The following is a 25,919-nucleotide window of genomic DNA, read 5'->3' on the forward strand; positions in this document are numbered from 1 at the left end:
ATCGCAGCCAGATGTATCTTGATGGAAGCGCGAGCTAGTCCAGCCTTGGCCAGCGACAGTAGGTACGGCAGTACTTGAGGGGCCGTAATCCGCAGAGGGTTAATCTTCTGTGCACGGCACCAGACAGCGAACCTCTTCCACTTATGTCCGTAGCACTTGAGTTGAGGACGCCCTGGCCTTTGCAAGAACCTCTCTGCAGTCAGCTGGGATATCGTACCCTCCAAACTCTAGTGCTGCAGGAGCCAGGCCTGCAAGTTCAGCGACTCCGGGTCGTGATGAAGGATGGCGTCTCCTTCTCTGGAAAGATCACGCCGGTGCGACGAGGATCATCCGAGGATCATCCTGCACCGGGACCTCTTGAGCTGGTTGATGAGTCGGAGCAGCAACGGAGGGAACGCATATGGGAACAGGCCGTCCCAGGGGAACAAGAAAGCATCGCCCATGCTCCTCGGTTGGGGAAACCTGCTGGCGAACGTCTGGCACTTGGGAGTTTGTCGCTGTCGCGAACGGGTCGATCTGGGGTTTGCCCCATCGATGAGTCGGTCCACTTGATCCTGGCGTAGTTCCCACTCGTGGCACGAGCGCAGCTCTCTGCTGAGTGAGTCGGCAATGGTGTTTTTTATCCCTGCCAGATGAAACGGCACCAGAAACATCCCTTGAGCAACGGCCCAATGCCACAGATCCTCGGCTTCCTCAGATAGGGCTGGGGATCTGGTTCCGCCCTGCTTCCGGATGTAGAACATCGTGGTGGTGTTGTCGGTGAAGATCCTCACTACCTTGCCCTTGAGGGAGGGGAGAAAGGACCAGAGGGCCCAGAACACTGCTCGGAGCTCCAGGATGTTTATGTGGAGCGGCTTCTCCTCCGAGAGCCAAAGGCCTCTCGCGTGAAGATCTCCGGTGTGTGCTCCCCACCCCTCCAGAGAGGCATCCGTCGTCACCGTCGCCTGGTGGGCCGGGGTCTGAAAGTCTGTCCCTGCTGCTTGATGAGCGCGTGCCCCACCACCGGATCGCTCGTCGGAAGGTCTCGTTGAGAGGGATCCTGTCCTCGAAGCTGCCCTTCGCTTGAATCCAGCGGTCGTCGAGGAACTCCTGTAGAGGGCGCATCCGAAGCCTGCACAGGCGCACGAGATAAATGCAAGGGGACATCATCCCGAGGAGGGACTTGATGGACCTCACCCTGGCCACATCCGAGGCCAGCAGATGCTGCACCTTGCCTAGGATGGCCTTTGTCCTTTCCTCCGACGGCGAGGCCAGACGCGCCACTGTGTTGAGCTTGGCTCCCAGAAACAGTGCGACGAGAGGGGACCAGGTGGGACTTGGGGAAGTTGGAGAACCCCAGGTCCGTGAGCAGCTGGACGGTCTTCGCTGTGTGTTCTACGGCGAGCTGCCTTGTCCTTGCGCGGATGAGCCAATCGTCCAGGTAGGGGTAGACGTGGATCCCCTGCAGGCGCACCTGCACCGCCACTGGAGTGAGGCACTTGGTGAAAACCCTGGGTGCCGACTTCAATCCGAACGGGAGGGCCTTGAACTGGCAGTGCCGCCCTTGGACCACGAACCTGAGGAACTTCCGGTGTCCTTTTAGAATGGGAATGTGAAAGCATGCATTCTCCAAATCCAACGACGACAGGAAATCACCCTCCTCCAGCGGTCCCAGCACGTGCTGGAGGGTGACCATCCGGAACTTCTGTGCCTTGATGTACTTGGTCAGTCGTAGCAGGTCCAGGATGGGTCGCCACCCTCCTGTCTTTTTCACGAGGAAGTACCTTGAGTATACTGCGGAGCCCTGGAGCCTCTTTGGGACGAGCTCGATGGCACCTTTGAGCATCGCCCTTACCTCCAACAGTAGTTGGGGGACGTGGTTTTCTTTCCTGGCCACGGGAGGAGAGCAGGGGCATTTTTTTTTAGAAATTCGAGGGCGTGCCCCTGGGCCAGGGCGTCCAGCACCCAATGGTCATTGGAGATGGACTCCCACACGCTGACGAACTTTGCCAGCCGGCCTCCCACCGGGATGCTTCGGTGGGGGCCCAACGCCACGGTCGGTTCAAACTTGCTTGGAGGACGCCTTGCCGCCTTGGCCTCCCTGGCGATGACGGTGGGATCCACCCGACTTGCCTCGTCCTCTATAGGCTTCCTGCAACGAGGAGTGGGCCGCTTGGCGGTACGTAGAAGAGCCACCGCCGAATCCCTTGGAGGCACCATGCTTGCCTCTGGAGCTCCGAAAGGACGGCCTTCGTTGCTGGAGAACTCCTAGGGCCTTAGATGTCTGTGTCCGCCTTGATGGCTTGGAGGGACTCATCCACTGTTTTCCCCAAACAGGTTGTTCCCGAAAGGCATCTCCAAAACCTTGGCTTGTACGTCCTGGCAGAATTCTGTCGCCTTGAGCCACTCTTGTCGTCTGAGGCAAACGCTGTTGCCTAGCTGGCAGAAACCAGTGTCGGCAATGTCTGTTGCCACCGTTATGGCGTGGTCTGACGCCACCTCACCTTCCTGCAAGATCTCCAGGGCCTCAGCCCTCTTGTAGTCCGGTAGGAAGTCCAACGGGGGGGGGGCGATCTTGTACCATAACTCCCTGTCGTAGCGGGCCACTATTGCAAGGGCGTTGGCCGCCTTAATCATTGTTGCCGCCGACAAGATAACTCGTCCCATTGCTTCTTTCCTTCGCCGTCCGGCAGGGAAGTTGACGTTGAGGCCGATGCCCCACCCGCTTTCTTCTTGGCCGCCGCTGAGACGACTGAGTCAGAGGTCTGTTGCGCCCTAAGGCACAAAGGAGCCGCGTCGGGGACCCGGTACTACTTCTCGTACCGATCCCTCTTGGCAGGCGTTGTAGACTGGTTCTTGAGAAGGGTGAGACCCTCGTCCCAGATGTCATCCAACAGAGGCACGTTGAGGACTGTCTTCCTCTTGGCCTCGCGCCGTTGGTAAAGGAAACCTTCCTTCTCTTCAGGGCAGAGCTGAAAAAGTTCAGATGCCCTGGCGATAATAGCGTGGAAAGACCCAATCTCGTCAGGCGGGGAGGCCCGGGCTGGAGGTGATGGGAGCTCCGTCCCGTCGTCACCGCCGTCATCATCATCCGTACCCGTCGTGGCCGTGCCCTTTCCCGTGTCATCCCCAGGTACGGGAGACGTGGGCAAAGGCTGAGCAGGCCGCGAGGGCTGAAAAGGTGGGGCTGGATGGGTCCGTCTTCTCTTGTTTGGGGGACTTCCCGACGGGCCTGGTTCCGGCTAGTCCGTCGGTGGTAAGGGTTGCCAACAAAATGGCCGCCGAGTTGTCCTGCAGCTCCGGAAGCGACGGGCGTGACTTGACTAGGAACCTCGCCGGCGCCGCCGGCGCTCGTCCTCTTCGTCGTGATCCCTCCCGTGGGACCGGGCCTCTTCGACGCCCTCGTCGAGGCCCTCCAAGACTTCAACCAGTTCCTCCTCTGAGGCTGTGTCCGTGTCCACAATGGCCACCGCGCCCCCCCCCTTTTCAGCCGGCGTCTTCACGGGGGTCTTCTCGATGGGCCTGAAAGAGGCTTCCCGCCGCGGTGGCAGAGAAACTCTGGGCCCTGAGGTCGCCTCCACTGGTGTAGCCTCCCCAGGGCCGCCGCGACTTCGATAGAGGCCTTAGCCGAGTGAATCAAGGCCTTCACCACCTTCTGCGGGCCTGTGGCCTTCACCTTGGGGGGGGGGGGGGGGGGGGTGAAGGTCACCGCCTCGGTCCCCCTCGGCTGCATCTTTCGAGACCGACCGGGGCCTCTCCAGAAGCTTCGCCGGGTTCTCCGCTTTCCTCTTCCCTGAGCCAGAGCGTTGGCTCGTGGTTGATGGTGTTGGAGAGGATGCGCCCTGCCTGGCAGCCGAGGAGCCTGACCGTTCGGCGCTCCCGGTGCCCGCGGACTCGCGGTGCTTTGCCTTCTGTTGGGCCCCCATCGCCGGTGCGCCCTCACAGGACTTAGAGGACCGCTCAGACGACTTCTCACCTGACAGGCTCTTTCCTTCCAGCCAGTTGGAGAGACGAAGATGTCGATCCTTGATGGTCCGTTCCGACATGTTCCCGCAAAACGCACAGTCCTTCACATGCGTTTTGTCCTCATGAAGGCAGTAGAGGCACTTCGAATGCTCATCCTCTTTGAACACATTCTGCAGCCGGCATCCAGGGCAAACCCTGAACAGCTTTCCGGGCGTCAAGCTTCCTTTCTCCTGGGCCATGGACTCCTCCAAGAAGCGTGACGAAAACTTCACCCTTGAGGTGCGTAGAAAAATCCAAAACGGGTCCCCGTTGATCGGATGTAGACACGGTGGAGCTTGAGGCTCTATTTGACCAAAAAATGAGAAATCTCTTTGAAAAAGAGCGAAAACGCAGCAAAAAGCTCGACAGCTAAACACAAGGACTCCCAACACTTGAGCGTGTGGTAAAAATCTGAGGATGGCTGCCAGGGAGGGGCTTAGGGAGAGGGCAGTCATTGGCTGGGGGCAGTATGACCCAGAGATCAGTGATTAGTTACCAAGAAAGAGATCAGAAACAAAACTGATACGGATTTTTTCTTTACCAAGGATTCCCGGCCTGACGACAGGGAATATTTATGAGCATGTGAACCCATGCCAGACCCCATGTTGGAGAAATATCCAATCTACTCTGCGACTGTCGTCAGAAACCTGGCTAGAGGACTACACAGCCACACTACACAGCTGTCTCCCCGACAACTTCAAATGCATACAGGAAAACAGAAAAGGAAAGAGGGGAGGAGGACTTGAAGTAGCCTACAAAGAACTGAAACTATAAACCGCTGATCCACTGAACATCTGACTGCAAATACCTGATCCTTGACTGGACATCGGACCCACAAACCTCACATTCAGGCTCATCTATAGACCAGCAACGCTACCTTCATAGACACCGTCACAAACCTGGCCATCAAACATGATCAACGGATCATTCTCAGGGACTTCAACATATGGTTCAAGGAAGAGAAAGCAAACTCGCAGAAATCACTAAGCAGCTTGAGACAATGAGACTGACAGATGGTGAAATGAGCGACAGTCGGCAGGACACACTGGATGCAATCTTAGCCGATAAATAAAATCCGATCTCAACTGCGCCACCCACACAAATACTACGGAGCGACCACCTCATTATACCGTTCGTGATCCAACTACCATCAAACGCATCCAAAAAGCCCCAAAAGTAACCCCCGTCTGAAAAAAGATCTGGAATACCGTCAAAAGCAGTAACTTAGAACTAGAATCCACTAAACCATCGATCGCAACAGATTTAGATAAGCAGACCTAATCCATAACTAATTTATGGAAACAATAGACAGCATCTGCCCGGAAAAAACCCTCATCCCACCAAGAAAGAAAAGTGGCAAGACGGTTCACGCCCCACCTCAATACAAAAAAATAAACTGGAAATTAGAACAAGAATGGAGGAAAAATTACAAAGCCAATTACAAAGCCAAAAGAACTTGTCAAAAACAAATCCGAGCACGCAAAAAGGAAACGAAGCAAAAAAAGAAATACAACGACCGGATCACAAAAGTCATCAACTCCCAGAAAGAACTATTCAACATCGTAAATGAGAGCAGTCCCCTTGGATGCAACACCACACGTGCCTTAACAAAAATTATGCAATGATCTTGCAGATCATTTTAAGAATAAAATCACTGAGCCACAGGATGATATGAAGACCAATCAACCAACCAGGCCGCACACCATCCCCTACCTATCCCAGGACCACAGAACATGTTGAACAGTTTCGTCCTAATGTCAAGAGAAAAATTCCTCAGCTTGGTGACAAAAGCAACAAGGCATGCTCCCCAATGGACCCTTGCCCAGCAGACATCTATCAATCCTTGAACAGCGTACACAGTCAGAATGCTACCTAAACCTCTTCAAGCCATCACACTCAACAGGGAAGAGTGCCACGAGCGTTCAAGTCGGCCTATGTCAAACCGCTTCTCAAGGATACAACGGGCAATGTAGAAGACCTTTCAAACTACAGACCAATATCAAATATTCCCTATCCAACAAACTATTAGAGACCCATGTCTACGGACAAACAATGGTACAGCAGAAAAAAAAACTATTAAGGTAGAAGTTGGCTTCAGGCCCATTTAGAGGGATGGTAACGGCACTTCTCTCTATATGGGACGACCTAAAGACCAATGCAGACTCCACACTAACTCAGCACTGATACTACTCCATTTCTCTCTGCTGCATTCAACACAGTAAACCATAGCATCCTCATCAAGAGGTTGGAAGAAATAGGAATCACTGACACTGCTGGAATAAATCTTTCTGGTCTCAAATAACAGAAGCAGAATGGATAAAATCATTTAAATGCACACTGCATGACACCTGTGGAATTCCACAAGGATCCTCGTTATCCCCACTCCTCTTCAACATCTATATAATGCCCCTAATCAACCTCATCAGAAGACAACAACTTCACTTGCAGATCTGGGTTGTTTGTGCACAAATAGTTTGTGGCTTAACTGCCCGCAGTCTAATTGTTCGCCACACCACCCCCAGTTTTCTTCATTCATTGTTTGGGAGAATTTTCATTTCGGTGCAAACTCCCTTCAACCTTAAAGACCCCCAGCTCTCTTGCTGGACTTAGGACCTTCTAATTTTAACTCGTGAGTGAGACCTTTCTCACTCATGTGTTTATACCCGATTTGGATTTTGTGTTTTCACAGTTTTTGGAGTCTGACAAACTCCACAGGCGTCTGCTTTTGGTATGGCGAGACAGCACCTTCAGTGCAGTGTCACTGAGAAAGCCTTTGGTTTCTCAAAAGGTTTAATCCCTTTTCTTGGGTGAACTACTGTTCCCAAGAATAGTAAAGTGAAATTGACTTAACTTTTCTCTTTGTAGGTCCAGCACACCCCATCTTATGTGGGGTGCTGGGGGGGTTACTTAATAGCCCCTTTTCGTACCTATTCATGTAGCATTGTTTATGTTACTCTCACTACTTTAAATGGCTGGTGGCAGTGGTTGAATTCTTCCTACCATTCTGCTTTTCTACCGCAGGCTAAACCCTCAGCTGCAGTACAGTACCCATGGGTGACCATTTCGCCAAAATGGTCCTGGTGGTCTTTTGACATTTTCTGTTTGAGGTCCTTGTACTCTGTGCATCAAGACAGGTTTGAGCCCTTTGTTGGTTCGGACTTTGGTGGGCTTCACCCCTGAAGCCTGCCCCTGGCTTTAGTGAGTCTGGAAGGACAGGATGTGAGGTAGGGTCCCGAAACTCCCCTATCCTTGGTCTCTAGGAATGCTTGAATGCACCTAGTCCTGATCGGCTGGCTGGACAGCCACCCTGCTGTGTGATCGATAGCCTAGAATGTGGATGAATGGGAGAAACCTACTTAAAAAGGCGAGCGTTTTAGAACTACAGGCAGAGTCGACCACTGGGAGAAACACCAGACGAAGAAACCGTGAAAGTAGCCTGCTGCAACCTCCTGGATCTGTGAATTGCCCGGTGAAGCCGTGCTGACCTTTTTCACCTCGACAAAAGCTCTGGACGGAACAACTTCTCCCCATGGGCTAGTGGGACTAGCTAACCCCGAGACGAACGCCTCGTGCACCATCTCCGCCTTGCTGTGACTCTCTGTTGCTGAAAAAGCCCAATGCCAGGGGTCGAGTGTCCATAGTAGAGTGCAACGTCTGCCACGGAATGAATCTGGCTAAAAAGCTCCAGGAACCTCCCAAGGACCCTCCAGAAGCAAGACCTCCAGATCCAGAGTCCTCTCACCAGATTGCAGGACTGAGGGAGCATGCAAAGTGCAACCAGTGTCCATTGTTCTGCATCGGTGCTGTTTGCTAAGTGCTGAAACCGCGAAGTGCCGGTGACCCGACGAAAACCTGTAAATGCTTACAATCCAGAGTACTGCCGCAGGAGCCCTCTAGATGTCCTCCCTCTTGTGCCCACGACTGAGGCTCAGGAACCACGGCCTTCATGGCTGTAGCAATACATCATCCAGCTGGACTTTCTTCCAACTTAAGGTTCTTTTTTAGGCTTGGGGGTAGTTACCTTCCTGTCTTAAGTCATGTGGGCTCAAGTGAGACTTTCACCTGCTTAACTTTGAGTTGATTTCAACTCCCTTTGCACAGGCTTAACAGCTTGTGTCCCTACAAGTGATTTTTCTGAACTCTACCTTTATGCAAGAACCATAGACTTTGTCCAATTGGCTTTGGCTGTCCTGGCTCCATAAAGGCACTCTTCCAAATCCATTGACTGATATGGCTTGTCCCTCGTAGGTTGTAGCTTGTCGTATATGGTTACTGCTAGGAAAGGCTTATCTAGATTTCATTGGAAGGTTTAGTTGTCCTCACATATACTGAGAAACTGTCTAACCTTTTTTCCTTCCCTAACCTTTCCTTTCTGCAACCCAGAATCTGCAAAGTATACTGGTGTGATATATAAATGCAATTACTGTCCTTGTGATTGCAGTCACCTCAGGGTGTAGGAATTGTGTAAGAAGCATATCCAAAGATTATCCACTAACTTGTTTTGATTCTGAAAAGTAATTTTAAAGTCTATTTACATTGTTACAATGAATTGTCTTTTTTAAAGAATGGTTATTTAAAAATGTATGTTAAATAAATAACTATTTATAATTGAAACCTTGAGTGTAAGTGTTACTTGGCTACTTGTATTTACACATCATTTGTACAGCTCTACAGCTCACATTTACCTCTCTTGAGATAGGCCTGGCTGCTCAGTCACACTACCAACTTGTGTAGTACAGACCTATACCAAAAGGTGGGTTACCTAATACCAAGCAGATAAGTGTTGTGTAGTCTCACGCAGTGTGACTGCACCAATTCTTACCCAACACAAACAATGCACTCGAAAACAGCAGCAGTTGCAGAGCGGTAGCCCAAGAGAGCTGGACAGCCCAGGGACACTTCCGAAGGCTCAGAAGGCATCAACCAACAGTGGTTATGGCCACCGGTCCAGGGGTCAAAGCACAGACTCGGGTCTTCTTGAGATCAAGCAGAGGATCAGGATTTCACTGGGACATTGCTGGAGCCGGGAAGTTGCAGGAGTTGTCAAGCGGCTTCTCCTCTTGGTAGAGGTCCTGGCTCCCACAATGACATCTTAAAATGGCTGCAGGGGTCCTCCTATCCAAAATCTGGACTGGAAGCTTGCCCAGGTTATGGATAGCCATGGCCACAACATCTGCCAGGATGTGTTCAGGAACCAGACCGTCCCATCCCCACATCCGGGCTCACACACAAACCGCCTCTTTCCTCGGGAAAGCTGCTGTTTTCACAGGCAAATGGCATTCCATATATGGCATTTCTAGACCTGAGAAGGCAGGATGAAGGGCAAACAACAAGGCCCAAGGATGAGCAAAAACCCTGTGGCACAGCCATCGTAGGGTGCTAGCCACCGCTCCTAGTACTTTACATAAATTGCAAAAGTGCAGGAGTAAAGAGCAAATAACATGGCAGAGCAATAATCCGCTGCCACAAGCTCATCCTGGGGACACGGTAAAAGTAACCAAAAAGCCATTACAGAAAAAGTGGACGACAAAGGTTCCTAGACACTTCACTTTAGGGCGATTGTGAATTTCATTTATTGTCACAATTGCACACAACCATCTCTCTCAGTACTCCGTCTTATGGACCAATTGACCATACGAATGAGCAAGAGGCCAAGAGAAGTAAAGCAGAAGGCTTTACTTGCCTTCAAAAAGTCAGGACAGGATTCAAAACCAAGCAAAAAGAAATCCAGGGCCTCCCGAGTGGCTGGCCCGTGATCTTGTGATTAAGGGGTCGGCTGTGAAGAGTACCTGGGCTACGTTACCTGTAGGAGGGAAAAGGCTGCATATTTAAAGTTGCATCTTGGGATCTTGCCCACAGCTGCCTTATTCCACAAATGGAATAATGCCCACCCCCCAAAATGCACTTTATGTGAAGATGCTGTGGAAGATATCTGCCATTAGTTATTACTTTACCCTGTGAGCAGGCCTATAACTGACTTTATGACACGGCGCACTCCAGCCAGGGACTTCTTCCACTGATCATGAAGGTGGCGTACAATTTTAAAAAAAAAACGCTTTTATTTGAACCCTGGGTTCTTTGTTGAGAAGGCATCAAACCTGTCTCACACCCACCTTAACAAATACCGTTTCGCAATGAACCATGAACCAGGCCGGTGTGTAAATGAAATATTTTTAGAATTCAAATGAAAATCAGAGCAAAACAGAATTTAGGGCAGCAGCCACTTCTGTGTGGCAGTATACATGCAAAAATCCCGCCAATGCAGTTACTTCATACTCCTAAAAGAATATACATAAACCTTTAATAGAAACGGAAACAAAATTACTTTTCTTCAAAAAAACAGATAGCACACTAGTTAAGCACTCCCCCCGCAACACTTCCCCCAAACACCAGCTAGCTAAATTCTTTGTGGATGGAAAGTAGTGGCATGGAGTCAGAAGAGGGGAACATTTTTTTTTTAAATATCAATTTTGAAATTCGACCCACCACCCCAAGATAGGAGGCCAAAGAAGACCATGAAAACCTTAAAAATGGCATACTGCGAGTTTACTTGTTATTTGTGTCTCAGTTTACAATTGCGCTCCGATAGCTATGACAGAACTTCGTGTGGCTACACTAAAGAGACAAGGAACCTTACAGGCTACTGAGCAGAGCACTAAAGCAACGTGAATACAGGTGAGAAAATAGATTTTGAGAGGAAAACAACGCAACAGAAATCACGCGTCAGAAATGCAATTTATTATTTCACACAGGCTTTAAACTGGCAACAGCTAAGAAAATGGACTTAGCAGTCAAAATCGGTTGTGGGATGGGAAACAAAGGCACAGAACCGATAGGATACTAAGGGAAAGGGATGACTTAATAGGATGATAGTATGTTTTTTTATGGCCAATGCAAGTCGGATAAAAAAAAAAAGGCTAAATACACAGGCAAAATCGGTTAACACAATGATTAGTTCTACTGAGACTATTTTAAGGACTAATTGTTAAAGAAAGGCACTTGTCATGAAGTGGTTGGGTTCGAATTGCAACCAGCTCACTGTGAATCTCTTTATAGGGGAATTCATTTATTTAATCAAAATGATACTAAGGATTTACGCAAATAACAGAAGTAGAAATAATTGAACAGATATATATAGGCTAACAGATTCTTCTAGAGAAAGGGTAAACAGTATACTGGCAATTGGGGATAGGACTAGGGTTTATGGGATTTGAATAGGATGCAATGTGAAAGAACGGGACATGCAGTTTTTGGGTACTGGGTGATAGGATACTTACAAGGCAAGCTTGAGTTTGGTCATTTGGACAGCCAGTAAGGTCTCTTGACACCGGGGCCAAGGATCTGGTCACTGGCAGCGGGGTAAAGAGATCTGGTTACTGAGTCAGCTGGGCTCTCCTGGATGGCAACAGCTGGGCAAGGTCTGGTCACTGGACAGCGGGATGGGTCAGGTGGGAAAAAGGTCTGGTCACTGGATTGGAGGGTCAGGGGGGAATAAACTGCCTTTCCTCTTTTCTCCCTGGATTATTGGGTATGCCCGTGTCTGGATAAGTAGTTCTGGATTGGTGGTTCTGCCTGGACCTGGACAGCGGGATGGGTCAGGGGGGAATAACCTGCCTTTCCTCTTTCCTCCCTGGATTATTGGCTATGCCCGTGTCTGGATAAGTAGTTCTGGATTGGTGGTTCTGCCTGGACCTGGATAGTGGGATGGGTCAGGGGGGAATAACCTGCCTTTCCTCTTTCCTCCCTGGGTTATTGGCTATGCCCGTGTCTGGATAAGTAGTTCTGGATTGGTGGTTCTGCCTGGACCTGGACAGCGGGATGGGTCAGGGGGGAATAACCTGCCTTTCCTCTTTCCTCCCTGGATTATTGGCTATGCCCGTGTCTGGATAAGTAGTTCTGGATTGGTGGTTCTGCCTGGACCTGGATAGTGGGATGGGTCAGGGGGGAAATAACCTGCCTTTCCTCTTTCCTCCCTGGATTATTGGCTATGCCCGTGTCTGGATAAGTAGTTCTGGATTGGTGGTTCTGCCTGGAACTGGACAGCGGGATGGGTCAGGGGGGAATAACCTGCCTTTTCTCTTTCCTCCCTGGATTATTGGCTATGCCCGTGTCTGGATAAGTAGTTCTGGATGGGTGGTTCTGCCTGGACCTGGATAGTGGGATGGGTCAGGGGGGAATAACCTGCCTTTCCTCTTTCCTCCCTGGATTATTGGCTATGCCCGTGTCTGGATAAGTAGTTCTGGATTGGTGGTTCTGCCTGGACCTGGATAGTGGGATGGGTCAGGGGGGAATAACCTGCCTTTCCTCTTTTCTCCCTGGATTATTGGCTATGCCCGTGTCTGGATAAGTAGTTCTGGATTGGTGGTTCTGCCTGGACCTGGATAGTGGGATGGGTCAGGGGGGAATAACCTGCCTTTCCTCTTTCCTCCCTGGATTATTGGCTATGCCCGTGTCTGGATAAGTAGTTCTGGATTGGTGGTTCTGCCTGGACCTGGATAGTGGGATGGGTCAGGGGGGAATAACCTGCCTTTCCTCTTTCCTCCCTGGATTATTGGCTATGCCCGTGTCTGGATAAGTAGTTCTGGATTGGTGGTTCTGCCTGGACCTGGATAGTGGGATGGGTCAGGGGGGAATAACCTGCCTTTCCTCTTTCCTCCCTGGATTATTGGCTATGCCCGTGTCTGGATAAGTAGTTCTGGATTGGTGGTTCTGCCTGGACCTGGATAGTGGGATGGGTCAGGGGGGAATAACCTGCCTTTCCTCTTTCCTCCCTGGATTATTGGCTATGCCCGTGTCTGGATAAGTAGTTCTGGATTGGTGGTTCTGCCTGGACCTGGATAGTGGGATGGGTCAGGGGGGAATAACCTGCCTTTCCTCTTTCCTCCCTGGATTATTGGCTATGCCCGTGTCTGGATAAGTAGTTCTGGATTGGTGGTTCTGCCTGGACCTGGATAGTGGGATGGGTCAGGGGGGAATAACCTGCCTTTCCTCTTTCCTCCCTGGATTATTGGCTATGCCCGTGTCTGGATAAGTAGTTCTGGATTGGTGGTTCTGCCTGGACCTGGATAGTGGGATGGGTCAGGGGGGAATAACCTGCCTTTCCTCTTTCCTCCCTGGATTATTGGCTATGCCCGTGTCTGGATAAGTAGTTCTGGATTGGTGGTTCTGCCTGGACCTGGATAGTGGGATGGGTCAGGGGGGAAAAACCTGCCTTTCCTCCCTGGTTTATTGGCTATGCCCGTGTCTGGATAAGTAGTTCTGGATTGGTGGTTCTGCCTGGACCTGGATAGTGGGATGTATCTCCACTTTCCTGGATCTTGGGGTCTTGTTTTCAGTTGCTTGTCCATATTGTTTCCCTGTCTCCCCTTTTTTTTATTATTTGTTTATTGGCATTTTGTTATATTTGCAAACACTGCACCTCTTTCTGGTGCCAACTTCAGTATCAATAAACAAGTCTGCATACTTATACAGCAACATGTCAAACAATAATTTCAAACAACAATGAACAGTAACTGTCTCCAGTGTCAATCCAAGTCCAGTTTCACTGGTGACCGACAGGGTGGATGCTCTTGTCGTGGGAAGGGGAGGGGACATGGACCAGACCAGGGGGTCATTGTGTCTCACTATGGACCTATTGAAGCTGGCGTCTTTTCGCAGTGGTCGGGCGTGCTTCCTGCGGGTTATTCAAGGAGGTTTATCATCAGGGGAGTGGAACAGTTTTGTCATGGTATCTTTCCATGCAACCAGCACCATACTCGAGCCTTCAGTAGACCTGGTTACGCTCTCTTCCCAAGCCTTTGTTTCGGCGTTCGCCCATTTCTCCAGTTCTTTGCGCCACACTGTGAAAATCGGACCTGCAGGTTTTTTCCATGACATAGCCATACTCCTTTTCGCCATCCTGTCGCCCCCTTATATAGGCAACGTGACAGAATTTTACAATCTGGGCGCAAGTACTCTGGACTTACCCCTCGAATGGGATAGGCCAGGCTATGGGTGTCCCCTCCTCCCTCCAGGCTGATTGGTTCAAGGGAAGTGACATCACTTTGTGGGTGCAATGTATGACTCCCTTTGTCTCACCAGCCTATGTTCTACAAAAATTAGTTATGGAACAAAAACGTCATATTTACACTAGTCATCAAAAATGAGATCGGCAGATCCTGAATTTCACAAGGAATTGAATCGTCTGATCGCCAACTGTGAGAGGTAGCATCGCTTTTGGGCACAATCTTTGTTTTTAGGAAAAAAATATTTACAATTCTGCAAATGGCAACTCGTATGCATACTAGTAATTGCCATATTTTCTTTAAGTTTAATATCTGTGCCATTTATTCTTCCCACAGAAATGCATTTTTCCTGCCATTCCAGTTGACCATGTGCCAGAAAGATGCACATGGTCTCCTTGTGCTTCTCCAAAAATCACATGGAAACGGTCATATCATCACATTGCTGCTTATTCAGATGGCAGGGAAAATGTCTTATGTGTAATGTCCTTTATTGTCAATGAGGTAGATTTGCCCTTGATGTGGGCGGTACTACAAATCCCTACAGGAACTGTCTCTGCCAAGATTGGCTAGCACCAAATAACTTTTATGATGTCTTTTGAAGTTGTTGACACTTCCCCTTCAGAGGGATGCTTAAGGAAATCGCACCTCACTGTTATGCCCAGCCCAACTGGCCTCCTTTGTTCATTCTGGCAGGGCTGACGGCCAGTCTGATGAGGCTGCAAACACACACTTTGGGCCTTTCATGTACCCATGGGGTACAGGTTCACTGGTGGAGGCAATTCTGTTCCCATGGGAGGCAGGGCACCTTTGAAGTGCGTGCGTGGGGCAACCTGTTCTGCTGGTTTTCCAAGTTTTTTTTCTTTTCTTTCAACAGAAACCAAGTCTTTTTGGGCATAAATATAATTCACATTTTAGAGCAAGACCCCCACATATTTAATCCCATTTCTGTTTGAGCACAGGTTGTAATTAGCTTTCATTTTGAAACGGCATTCACCCGATTTGCAAAAGCAAAGTTTTACACATGGGTTAATTTTTCTTGTAGGTCACTTTACAAACACGTTTTTTGCCGCACAGTTTCACTTCACTCAATGTTCTGGAAGGCTTTTACTGATACAGTCAGTTTCTGAACACAGATAAACTGCCAAACATCTCTTTGAAATTGACATGGGAAAAAGAAACACTGCATCATTTCTTTCCTTTACTGCAGTTTGTGTGCAATGGTTGATGGCAAAAGAAAACAAGCCGTGTTCAGTGGAAACCCAAATTCTTTGCCTTTCAAGTGATTTCCCAGTACATCAGCTGTTCTGGAAGTGTATTTGCCTCATTTCTTGGTGCTCCACAGAAATAAAGCATACCAGGGTGGGTTGCCACAAAGGGCATGACTTTGATTTCATTTTAAATCACGAGCAAAGTCTTGAATGCTGGTCATGTTCTTGTGCAGCCTGGAGTCTTTAAATGGCAGAACAGCAATGCAGAGCCATTCTTATTTTCCCTGGATTCACGTGAAGGAAAACACAATGCAGCCATTCTTGGCGTGGCTGTGTTAAAATCTCGCCACACATGAGCTAAGCAGACAAAAGCAGAGCCCTTTTTTGGGTGAATGTTGAAAAGCAGTTTTATGATAAAGGGAATTTCTGTTGAGGCTGGTAAATGTGCCCCACAAGCCTTTGAGGTAATGTTACTTGAAGCAGTTATTGCTAAATCATGGCTGCAGGACCAACGGCGAAGCCATGGCCAAATGCCTGAACTCTGAAGCTTTGGTGGTCTTTGCCACTAGTAACTATTTGAGCTGGGCATGGAGGGTCCACCAGAAGAAGTCTAAGGAGCCTGTCTAGCCATTCTTAGCAACCACATCAGTATCTAATGTGAAGCCGTCCATCACCCCTCCCTATCTTAATCACTTTGTTTTATTGATCTACAACTATGAATATTTGTATGAATGCATTTTACTCTTGTGCTAAGTTTATATGATGTATTTATGCTGTGATGCTTTGACTTTTACTGTTGAAATAAATGTTAAAGGTATTTGTACCGCGCACCGTCACTAACGGAATTGGTCCCCAGGCGCTCTGGCGGATCTGTAAATAAGGGGGGGGGAGGGATTGGTTAGTAGGGTGAAGAGGGAGCAGTATAGTGAGAGGAGTGGTGTTCTGTTGGCAGCTTCAACTCTGTGTACACCAGTGCTGAGCTTTGGTGCGGGTATTGGATCGGTGTCAGTCCCCGTGTGCTGTTGCTCCGGCTTGTGTTGTTGGTGTTGTGAAGTGCGTGCAGCTTGTTGTGCAAGAGATGGTTGTGTGAGTTTTTTGAGTGAGATAAGTATGCAGAGTTTGAGCTTATATTGGTTAGTGGGTTACATGACCTTTAGCATGCTAGCATTCACAGTTTTGTCTAAGTGTGGCACTTGCCGGCCCTCACAATCTCATCCAGACGTGGCGCAGGCCAGCGCTCAGAACTCCATTCAGGCATGGGCATGCCAACACCCACAGTCCCATCTAGATGCGGCGCAGGCCAGTGTCCAGAAATCTGTCTAGGTGTGGGCATGCCAACACTCACAACCTAATCCGGACGCAACACAGGCCAGTGCTCACAACTCCAAGCCTATGAATGAAATTAAAGGGGGTCCCGTAGAGGTCTATGGGAGGAAAGCAGCAAAAATACAATCTTTCCCAACACTTGTTCAGTAGAGAAATGAACACCACTTTGGTACTGGACTGTCATCCTTGTGGGCGGGACCAGACTGATGCGCAAACGTGTATTGCACTTACAGTAAATCACAGTGGGCTGAAAACTTTACTGTACATCATGCAGAGTATGTACTTTTCCAAGATAGCAGGCTATTTAAGCATTGTTCGCTCTCAGAAGTGCTTTCCAATTTTCTGAATATTTCTGAGATGCAGGTTACTCCTTGTTAAGTTTTTCTAAAGTCCAACTGTTGTAGGACTTCATAAGACTTCTTGGTATAAGGGACCCAACTCTTAATATAGGACTGTTCTACACAAGTCGGCAGAGTGGATGAGCAGCCAGGCTCATTTTAGGAGGGAGTTATCCGAGCTGTAGAGCAGTACAATAAAACACTTACACAAATCCAAGGAAAGACTTACTCGCTTAATGTTCTATGTATATATAGACACAAGCAAATCTAAAATGCAGCAACTACCAATAACATTTATTTGGAAAAGGAATACATTTGTAAAAGGAACAATAATGCAGGGGGAGTAACTTTTCATATACTTTCATATCCAGCACACAGAGTGACCTCAATTAAGGTCAGTAAAAGTACTTACATGCATCACCTTTGCAAAATGCAGTTTTAGCGGGAAGTAGAGGTTAGACAGAACACAGCTAGCAACTGTAAGTAACGTGTATACTCTCCAAGAGGGATTTAGGCAGAGTTTCCTAACAAAAGAAAGTGTTCACAATTCCAGTTTATGGAGGAACCAGCATTGCCCAAGCCAGTAGGATCAAGAAGATGGACCTTTAGGAAACCAGCAAAGCCACAGTTAGATGGACAGCACCAGTTCTGATGACACTTCAGAGAAAAGTTAAATAACCAGTCAGTTCTTGCAGAAAAAAAACACAGGAGCTCAAGGAGCCTTCATGACAGCACACAGGTTGCAAGAGCTGCACAGTGGATTGAGGTCAAGTCCCAAGTGAACAAAACAGCACTACCAAGAAAAAGGAGCACCGAAAATGGTTGAAGGTAAGTGTTATCCAAGGCCCACAGAACCTGAAGAGTAAAGTTGAACATTTAGCTGGTCAACGTTCTGGATGCAACGATGAAGACCCTGATTCCTGCTCCTTGGTCATGGCGACGAAAGAGGGGACCTTTGGCAGACTTCAAGTGCTGCTGCAGAAGGGGTAGGCAGCAATGGATTGCACTCTGCTCCTTGTGGTTTTGGCCCCTTTTTCTTAGCGCCAAGAAACATATAGCTGGTTGGATTCTCTTTGATTCCTCGGTCCTGAAATCTTGTGAGGAGACGTTTCGTGAAGAATTCCCACCTCTAGAGGTCCACACTGATGCCTGCAAAGTTTCAGCAGGATTCAATGTTCGCAAGACGATTCACTCGCAAATGGTCCAGGTACCCCCAGTATTTGTGTTCCGCAGCCCAGTAAAGTCACAGGACATCGGGCGAAGACCCACATTGAAGATCTTGAGGCTAGTTGGTCCCACCAGCCCAAGGAAGGAAGTCCTTGGCAGAGATGTAAACTGGGTCAGGAGAGCTGCAGGGCTTCACCAGTTCTTCTGCAGTTGTTGAAGGTGCTGCTGGTTTGTCTGCTCGTCTTCCGCTTTGGATTTCCAGACCCAGTGGTCGACTGCCTGTAGTCGACAAGTCCTCACTTTATATGCTGAAACCCATTCATTTGCTCCCATGGAGCTGTCAATCACCTGGGGGTTGGATGCCCTGAAGGACAACCAGCCGCCCAGTTAAAACTGGTTCTACAAAAGGACAATACGGTTCGAGACGCTCCCTCACTTCCTACCTGGCCAGACACTGGAGCATGGGCAGGCTTCAGGGGTGAAGCCCGCCAAAGGCAACACTCACAAAGGACTCAAATTTAATCTAAACGATTGAACAGCCCAGAAGGAACTGACAAACTAATGGTGAAAAAAAAAAAAAGACATGGGCCATTTTGAGAAAATGGTCACCCATGGGTGCTGTACTGCAGCTGAGAAATCGACCTGCTGGTAACCTGCACACAAAGGTAGTAAAAGCAACCACTGCCACCAGTCAGTGTAACAAAAAGTTATATGAGCAGTGGGAGAAGGAGTTACAACGTAACCCCCCAGCACCCCACATAGGGTGGTGTGTGCTGGACCCACAAAAGAAAAGGCAAGGTAAAAGTTACTATTCTTGGGAGCTGTAGTTCACACAAGAGACTAAACATTAAGAGACGTCCAAGGGACTTCTCAGTGGCACTGCACAGAGGGTGCTGGGTGTCAATGTCAAAAGCAGATGGTAAGCATACTCCACAAAAGTAAAAATAAGAACCCAGTCAGAAAAAAAGAATGCATGAGCGGCAAAAAGCCCCACTCATTCAGGAGATTAAAATTTAAAAAATCCAGAGTCCAACAAAGGTGCTGCAGGTCTCAGGTTAAAGGCGTATTAGCACAGACACTGAAAATTCTCTGCAACACTCCTAAAGAAAATGTTTGATAAGAGTACAAAACCCAGGAAATTGGCACAAAATAGCTTTCTTGCTCCTACAAGGATTTCTGAGGAAGGGAAGCAAAGCACATGGTAATTATAGGGGCGGAGCCAAGCAGGTGCATCTTTCCCCCATGCATGGTGGCTTCCATTGCTAATTTTCACCATATCCAGTAAAGGGCACATTTGGAAACCTGAACCATGTGCTGTCCCACCAACCAATACCCCTGAGCCTCTAAGCCCCATTCTTTCATTTTGCCTAGGTTTGTCCACCGACTCAAATGCCCAAGCGTCCTGCTGTTGGAAAAGTCTGTCTGAAATAAGACTTTAGAAAGCGTACCTTGGCTGAACCAGCGGGGGGAGGAGAGGGTTGGCTGGTGGAAAAGAGGAAGCACCCCTTAGGTTCAGCCTGAACTATCCAAAGGTTTGAAAGCAATTGCCGAGTAGTAAGGCTTAGTCTAGGGCGGACGAGGGATGTAACGAGGCACACATTACTCTGAGAAAACACTTACACACTAGGAGTTATATAATACACTAAAGCAGACACATTTAAGCCAAGTATGATCACACAGTAGTATTCAACACAGAATAGTTAGTTATAAGGTAACACAAAGTAGAAGCTTCTGAAACAAGTATGTCAACTTCAGACCAACCTGTATAACTTTAGTTCACCCCTGCTTAACCAATATTAAGAATTCCAACCCTATTGTAGGTGAGTCTCATTGGGGGTCCAGTGACCAAGGGCAGAGGAAAGAAAAGCAGGTAAGCTGCAAACAAGGCAGAGTCTATGAAGAGTTCAAGTCTACAGGTAAGTAGCAGGAGATTTCTTTGGTATAGAGCACAAAGGGTCCTCCACCCCAATGTAGGCCCAGCAGGGGATGTAATTAACAGCTTAACTACAATCCTCAGAAGAACAAGGACAACAAAGCAGGCCCCAGGTAATTATTAGGGACTGAACAGTGAAGACGCTTGTGCAGCAGGGCAGTCCCCAAGGAGAGGCGACAGCAGACCCCGGTTCAGGATTCTTGGCAACTGAAGAAAACATGCAATGGATTTGGCAGTTGTTCCGAGTAGTTTGACGCCCAGCAGACGATTTTCACAGAACTGACTCGTAGGTGCCCTTTTCAAGGCTCAGTTGAAGGACAGTTGTGCAGTAGACATTTCCCCGGTTCTCTGTCCGCTCTCAGCTGAGGGGACCATCAGTAGCAGAGTTCCAGAAAGATGCCTGCAAAGTTTGACGTGCCATGATTCGGTTGATGTTGCACTGCAAAATGGCACAGTTGCAATATCCAAGGGATGCCAATATACACATTGGCAGAGTGGTGGAGGTCGCAACTCTTCCAGGGAGGGCGCACAATGCAGTTAATCTTGGGACTGGTAAGTCCCACCAGTCCAAGGAAGGAAGTCATCCGCTTCAGGGTTTCCCTGTCACACAAGTTGAGGTAGGGACTGGCAGTCATAGGAAGTGGCTGTGGGCATCCTGCAGATCTTCAGTTCCAGTGGTCGACTGAATTTCTGCTCCAGGACCGCCATCTTTTATTCAGGAAAACTGCCTGAGCCCACCAATCACCAGACATATATTCATTCAAACTTGGGGGGCTGCTGCCCCATGGGGACAGCCAGCCTCCCAGCACAAACTGCTACCAGGCAAGCACACTGCAAGAGAACGACAAGCAGTTTCGGTCAACTCCACAACTTCCTGTCCCTTTGGGCACTGAGAGCCTTGGCAGGTTTTCCAGGCCAAAGACTAAAGACCCATCAAGACCTCCCCCACCCAGGCAGGTAGAAGGCGGCTCAAGAAAGACAGTCATCAAAAACAGGGCTTAAAGGACAGCCACCATTTTAGATAAATGGTGACCCTCGGGCCCCTCAACGCAGCAGCAAATGCAGCCTGTGACAAAAGTTCACAAAAAGTCATTCAAAAGGGTACACTGCCACCAGCCTGTCCGGGGAACTTATTAAATTACTGGAACAGGGATACAATGTTTCCCCCTCAACACTCAACTTAAGGTGGGGTGTGCTGAACTCACAAAATGAAACAGGTGGGACATAAAGTGTCCCCCTGCCCTGGTGACATGTGCTAACACAGGTAAAATAAAAGCTGCAAGCAACACTGCACAGAAAGTGCTGTAATTATAACTCGTTGGTGCCAGAAATCATGGAGGAAAACATAACTCCATTAAAAAGTTCCCAATGCTAGTAAAAGAATGAGTGGGTGAGGAAAAAAGGTTCCACTCGTTCAGGAGAATTCGTCCAAAAATCTAATCGTCCAGCAAAAAATGCCGGGGCTCTCAAAGTGGGGAGAATTTCACACAAGATGGAAAATCTACCTAACACCTAGCTAGAGTTTCCAGGTTTTCGTTTCATCCACATAAAAATTAAGGGCGCAAAGATGCAAATTGCAGAGAATTTGGTTTGCAAATAAAGGAAAGTTTAGAGAAACAATAGTTCAACATTGAAATCGCTCTGAATGCTCCTCGAAATCAAAGGACTGTTGAGCCCAGGGCAAGCCTGCTCCAATAGAAGACTGAAGGACCAGTTATTGCACGTCAAGCCGGATCAAGTGCAACAAGGCGGTCTACCATGTCTCCACGGAAACAACTGGAGGCCATGGATTCAAACACTTGAGACAGGAATGGCAAAGTGGTAACTCATGGCACAGGAAGCAGCAACCCATTGAAGAGTTGCTGGACAGAGTTTGCTTTTAAGTAGGGGCCACTAACTAAAAAAGATCAGCAATATCAGAGCTGGATGTTTGGACGGTTAGAAATGCATACAACCATTCAAAGTTCACCAACTGCATCTTCCACAAGGAGCAAACCGGAACGGAGGTTAGCTCTTCACTTGTCAAACAAAAGGTCTGCACCACCAGGGTCCACATGAAACAAGCAAACACAATCCAGGATTCCTACAAAAGCAATAAGCGAGAGTTGTGGAGGCGCATAGGCTTGTTGACATAAGGTGTTCAAGAGGCAACAAAATGGGGTATGCACACAAGCGTTTGAACTTTATAAGAAAGCTTGCCAGTACAGAAATCCTATGCAACTGTGGGACTGGACAGAGCAGTACGGGGAACACAACAGGGCAACTGGCTGCAGCTAGAAATCCACACTCATTGAGCACCCACCCCCTGGCCTCTCCCTGACTGTGTGCTGCCCAGAGATTCAAAGAGGTGGTAAATTACCGCAAACTCAGAATAGGTGCTGGCGACAGAGTTAACGCTGAGGTTACGCGGTGCAGCAGTTGAGTGGATGTACACACCGCTCAGGGTGGTCCCATTTAACTGTGACACATTCTCTTTGATCCTCTCCAGGGGTCCCATCCGGGGAGGCTTCATCATTCGGTTTGGGGTCCTGGCTGCAATCTATTTGGAAGAAGAAAGAAAGCCTAATTAGAGCCCATTCCATACAGTGTGATAATCGGGGCATGCCCCCCCACGCTTCACCTGCCAGTTATTTCACATTTTGAAGTGCACCTTTTTGCTGAGTGGACAGGTTGGGAAGGCCATGCATAAGAAATGCATATATACACTAAGTCTGTGGGAATTCACACTCCTCAGTCCCGGCACTAAAGCGGGATTAGCACGCTAGCTGCAAAAGAATGAATGACATGGAGCACTAAGCAACCGTTCAAACAAAAGGCATCTTCGGGCCAAAAGAAAAAAACTGCCAATTGGGAAAAGGGGGGGGGGGGTAGATCTGTAGCAGTGGACCCACTCTACCACCCCAGTAGCTTTTTCTGTACGCTCTGGATGAGTGTTAGGAATGTTTTTGTTGCTTTCCCTCCATAGACTTCAAGGGGACATCCTACCTTTTTGCCATTGTCCGCTTCCTAACCCAACTTTCTAGAGGCAAGTAAATCCCACAGTTTTACTACCCTTTGCTTTGGTACACTTTAGGGGAAGACAGATTAGTTTCCCAATAATAGCCATACCGGAAAACGTGCCTCCCTTAGTGGAATTCCTGTTTTGTTAAACTTGCACACATCACCTTAGCGTGAAGTGTGGTAAGATACTTCTATCCTGATAAACTTTCCTTTTTAATGTTTGTTGTTGCTTTCACAATGTGTCAAGAATGGGCTGATGACAGTGGATATTTTTCTACCGTTTTTACTTTGACACTTTTGCATTTTACCTCATAATGACATTTAGAATACCAAATTTGTATTTTATTGTGCCTTTGTAAGGCGCTTATCCATCAAGTAAATTGTGTTTCATAGCGCCAAGAGGGCAACGGGGAGGGAACATGGGATGAAAGGCTAATCTAATAAAGAAGAAAAAGGCCGTCCTATAAGGCCTTCTGAGCATTCAGAACGTGCAAGTGCAGAGAGATGGAATGAGGGAGGGGGGGTTGGGAGTACCGCAGAGGGAAGTGCTAGGGAGTACGTTGCAAGCAGCTGCAAGTACCTGGCAGGAATCACTTTGTAAGAGTGGTCAACTGACACAACAATAAGTACAGGCCTGTGAGATAGCACAGGCCAGTGGGAGCCCAACGGCAAGTGCTGGGAGTGGGCAGAGGCTGAAGGCTATGGGGGTATTAGTAAGGGAGAAGGGGAGGAGGTGAAAAGAGTCTTGAGGAGCTTCTGGAATTTGAGGTGGTCCGGCTCAAGACGATGAAGGGGGAGGCTGTTCCAAAGGAAGGAGCCAGCCAAGGAAGATTGGCCACCAGCTTGCTGTATAGAGAAGTGCTTGACAGATTTGGCGCTGGGGGGAGCATAAAGATCTGGAGGGAGAGTATTTGGTGGCAGCCAGTTGTGGATAGCGTGGTCACCAGCCCGAGACAGCCTTTTGAATGATGCAGAGGAATTTGAATTGGATCCTTGCAGCAACCGGGAGCCAGTGAAGAGATTTTAGGGCTGAGAGATGCGGTCCCATTCTGGATAAGCTGGATGGGACGTACAGAGGAAGAGGGTAGATTAAGGAGAAGACTATTGCACTAGTTTAGCGTAGAGAGTACCAGAGCTCTAGAGACATTGAGCAAGCTAGAGACATTGACCATCTGGGGCAAAGTGAGGAAAGTAAGGATTCCTTTGACGAGGTAGAGTGGAAAGTGGGCCTTCTTGGCAAGGTCCTTGATGCGAGAAAGGTAGGAAAGCGGAGTCTAAGATTACTCCAAGGTTTCTGGCTTCAGATGAAGGAGACAGGGTAGAGTCCATGGAGGGTGGCCAGAATGAGGGGAAGAAAGAGTGAGCAGGAGTTCCAATGTGTAAGATCTTTCTTGCTGACGTTGAGAGAGATCATTGGAGGCACACCAGGACTGGATGGCAGGTAGGCAGTCAGGAATGATTGAGGAAGTAAGGAGAGGGTCAGAGGATGGTTTGAAGAAGGAAGAAGTTACTTACCTGTAACTGTTCTCCAGCATGGGTCTGGCATGGATTCACATGCTCATGAATAAAGAATACATACCAGTACAACAACAGACAATCACAGGAGGTGGCAGGGCTCAACAGAAGCAATTACTCTTACCGTGGGACCAGGCTCACCAGCAAGTGAACAGGTTGCGTAGCACTGCTTGGCCGACCATGGACTCCGTCGACGTAGTAGAATCTTGTGATGGTGTGCATAGACCTCCATGTAGCAGCCCTGCAGATGTCCAGCAGCGGCACACAAGACACGAACGCTGTTGCCGCAGCGATCTGGTGGAGTGGGCTCTCGGACGGCCGGGTAGCGGTTGGTTTGCCAACCAGTGAGTGCGTGATACAGCCGGAGAGCCACCTGGAAATGGAAGCCTTGGACAAAGCTTCCCATGGTTCACAGGATCAACGTTTACAAAAAGTTGAGACGTCTTCTGGAAACTTTGTGCGTGCCACATGGAACTTCAGAGCATGCACCACATCCAGCGAGTGCAAAGTCCTTTCAGCCGGCGAAAGAGAAAACAGGCAACACCAAAAGCTTCTTGAGGTGGAATTCCTACGGAACCTTAGGCATGAAGGAGGGGTGCATCTGCAGCACTACCCTCGTCTCGTGCCAAGTCAGATAAGGCTGCTTACAAGACAGGGCATGGATCTCACCTACCCGCCTGGCAGAGGTGACGAGGTGATGGCCACTAGAAAATCTGCTTTCCCACAAAAGTAACTCGATAGGGGCTTGATTCATAGGCTCAGAGGGGGGACCCCCTAACCATTACCACGTTGAGTTCCCACACCGGGGTGGGCATCTTCACCGGTGGGAACGATCTGAACAGTCCTTTGACGAACTACGTGACCAGACGGTGGGACCAAAGGGAAGTCTGTCCTGGAGACCTGGTGTACTGGGGGATGGCCACCAGATGCACCTTGATGGATGTGTGCGCTAGCCCCGCCCACCTTACCCAAGGATAACGAGTACGGAAGAATCTGTAGGGCCCCGGCCCTCAGAGGGTTGATCTTCTACGTCCGGTACCACGTCGCAAAACGTTTCCACTAGTGCCTGTAGCACTTAAGAGTTGACGACACTCTGGCCCTGGCAAGGACCTCCCTGAAATCTGCCGGCAGCTCGTACCCTTCAAACGCCAAGGCTGCAGGAGCCAAGCCTTCAGGTTCAGCGATCCTGGGTCGTGGTGCAGGATTGCGCCTCCTTCCCTGGTGAGCAGATCTGCGACCACTGGCAGTTTGACTGGAGGTGATGTTGATAGGCTGAGAAACTCCGGGTACCAACTCTGCCACGGCCATGCCGGTGTGACGAGGATCGTCCTGCATCTGCACCGTTTGAGTTGATTGATGACTCGCAGCAGGAGAGGCAACAGCAGTTATGCGTACAGGAATGGGCCTTCCCACGTGAAGGAGAACGCGTCATCAATGCTCCCAG

General features: G+C 48.9%; 1 protein-coding gene across 4 annotated transcripts in view; it reads right to left on the minus strand.

Moving 5' to 3' along the window:
- PRC1 (protein regulator of cytokinesis 1) overlaps positions 1–25,919 on the minus strand; it is a 626,832-nt gene that overhangs the window by 36,944 nt on the left and 563,969 nt on the right. For 2 of the 4 annotated variants that reach the window (XM_069625203.1, XM_069625200.1), the window contains one exon: positions 22,320–22,499. The exons of 1 other annotated variant lie outside the window; for it this stretch is intronic. In XM_069625203.1, coding sequence (XP_069481304.1) covers positions 22,320–22,499 — 180 coding nt within the window. The remainder of the gene's footprint in view (positions 1–22,319; positions 22,500–25,919) is intronic. One more of the 4 variants, XM_069625201.1, reaches the window with a different exon arrangement.

Source organism: Ambystoma mexicanum, chromosome 11 (assembly GCF_040938575.1).
Source record: "Ambystoma mexicanum isolate Mex_15411 chromosome 11, UKY_AmexF1_1, whole genome shotgun sequence".
NCBI lineage: Eukaryota > Metazoa > Chordata > Amphibia > Caudata > Ambystomatidae > Ambystoma > Ambystoma mexicanum.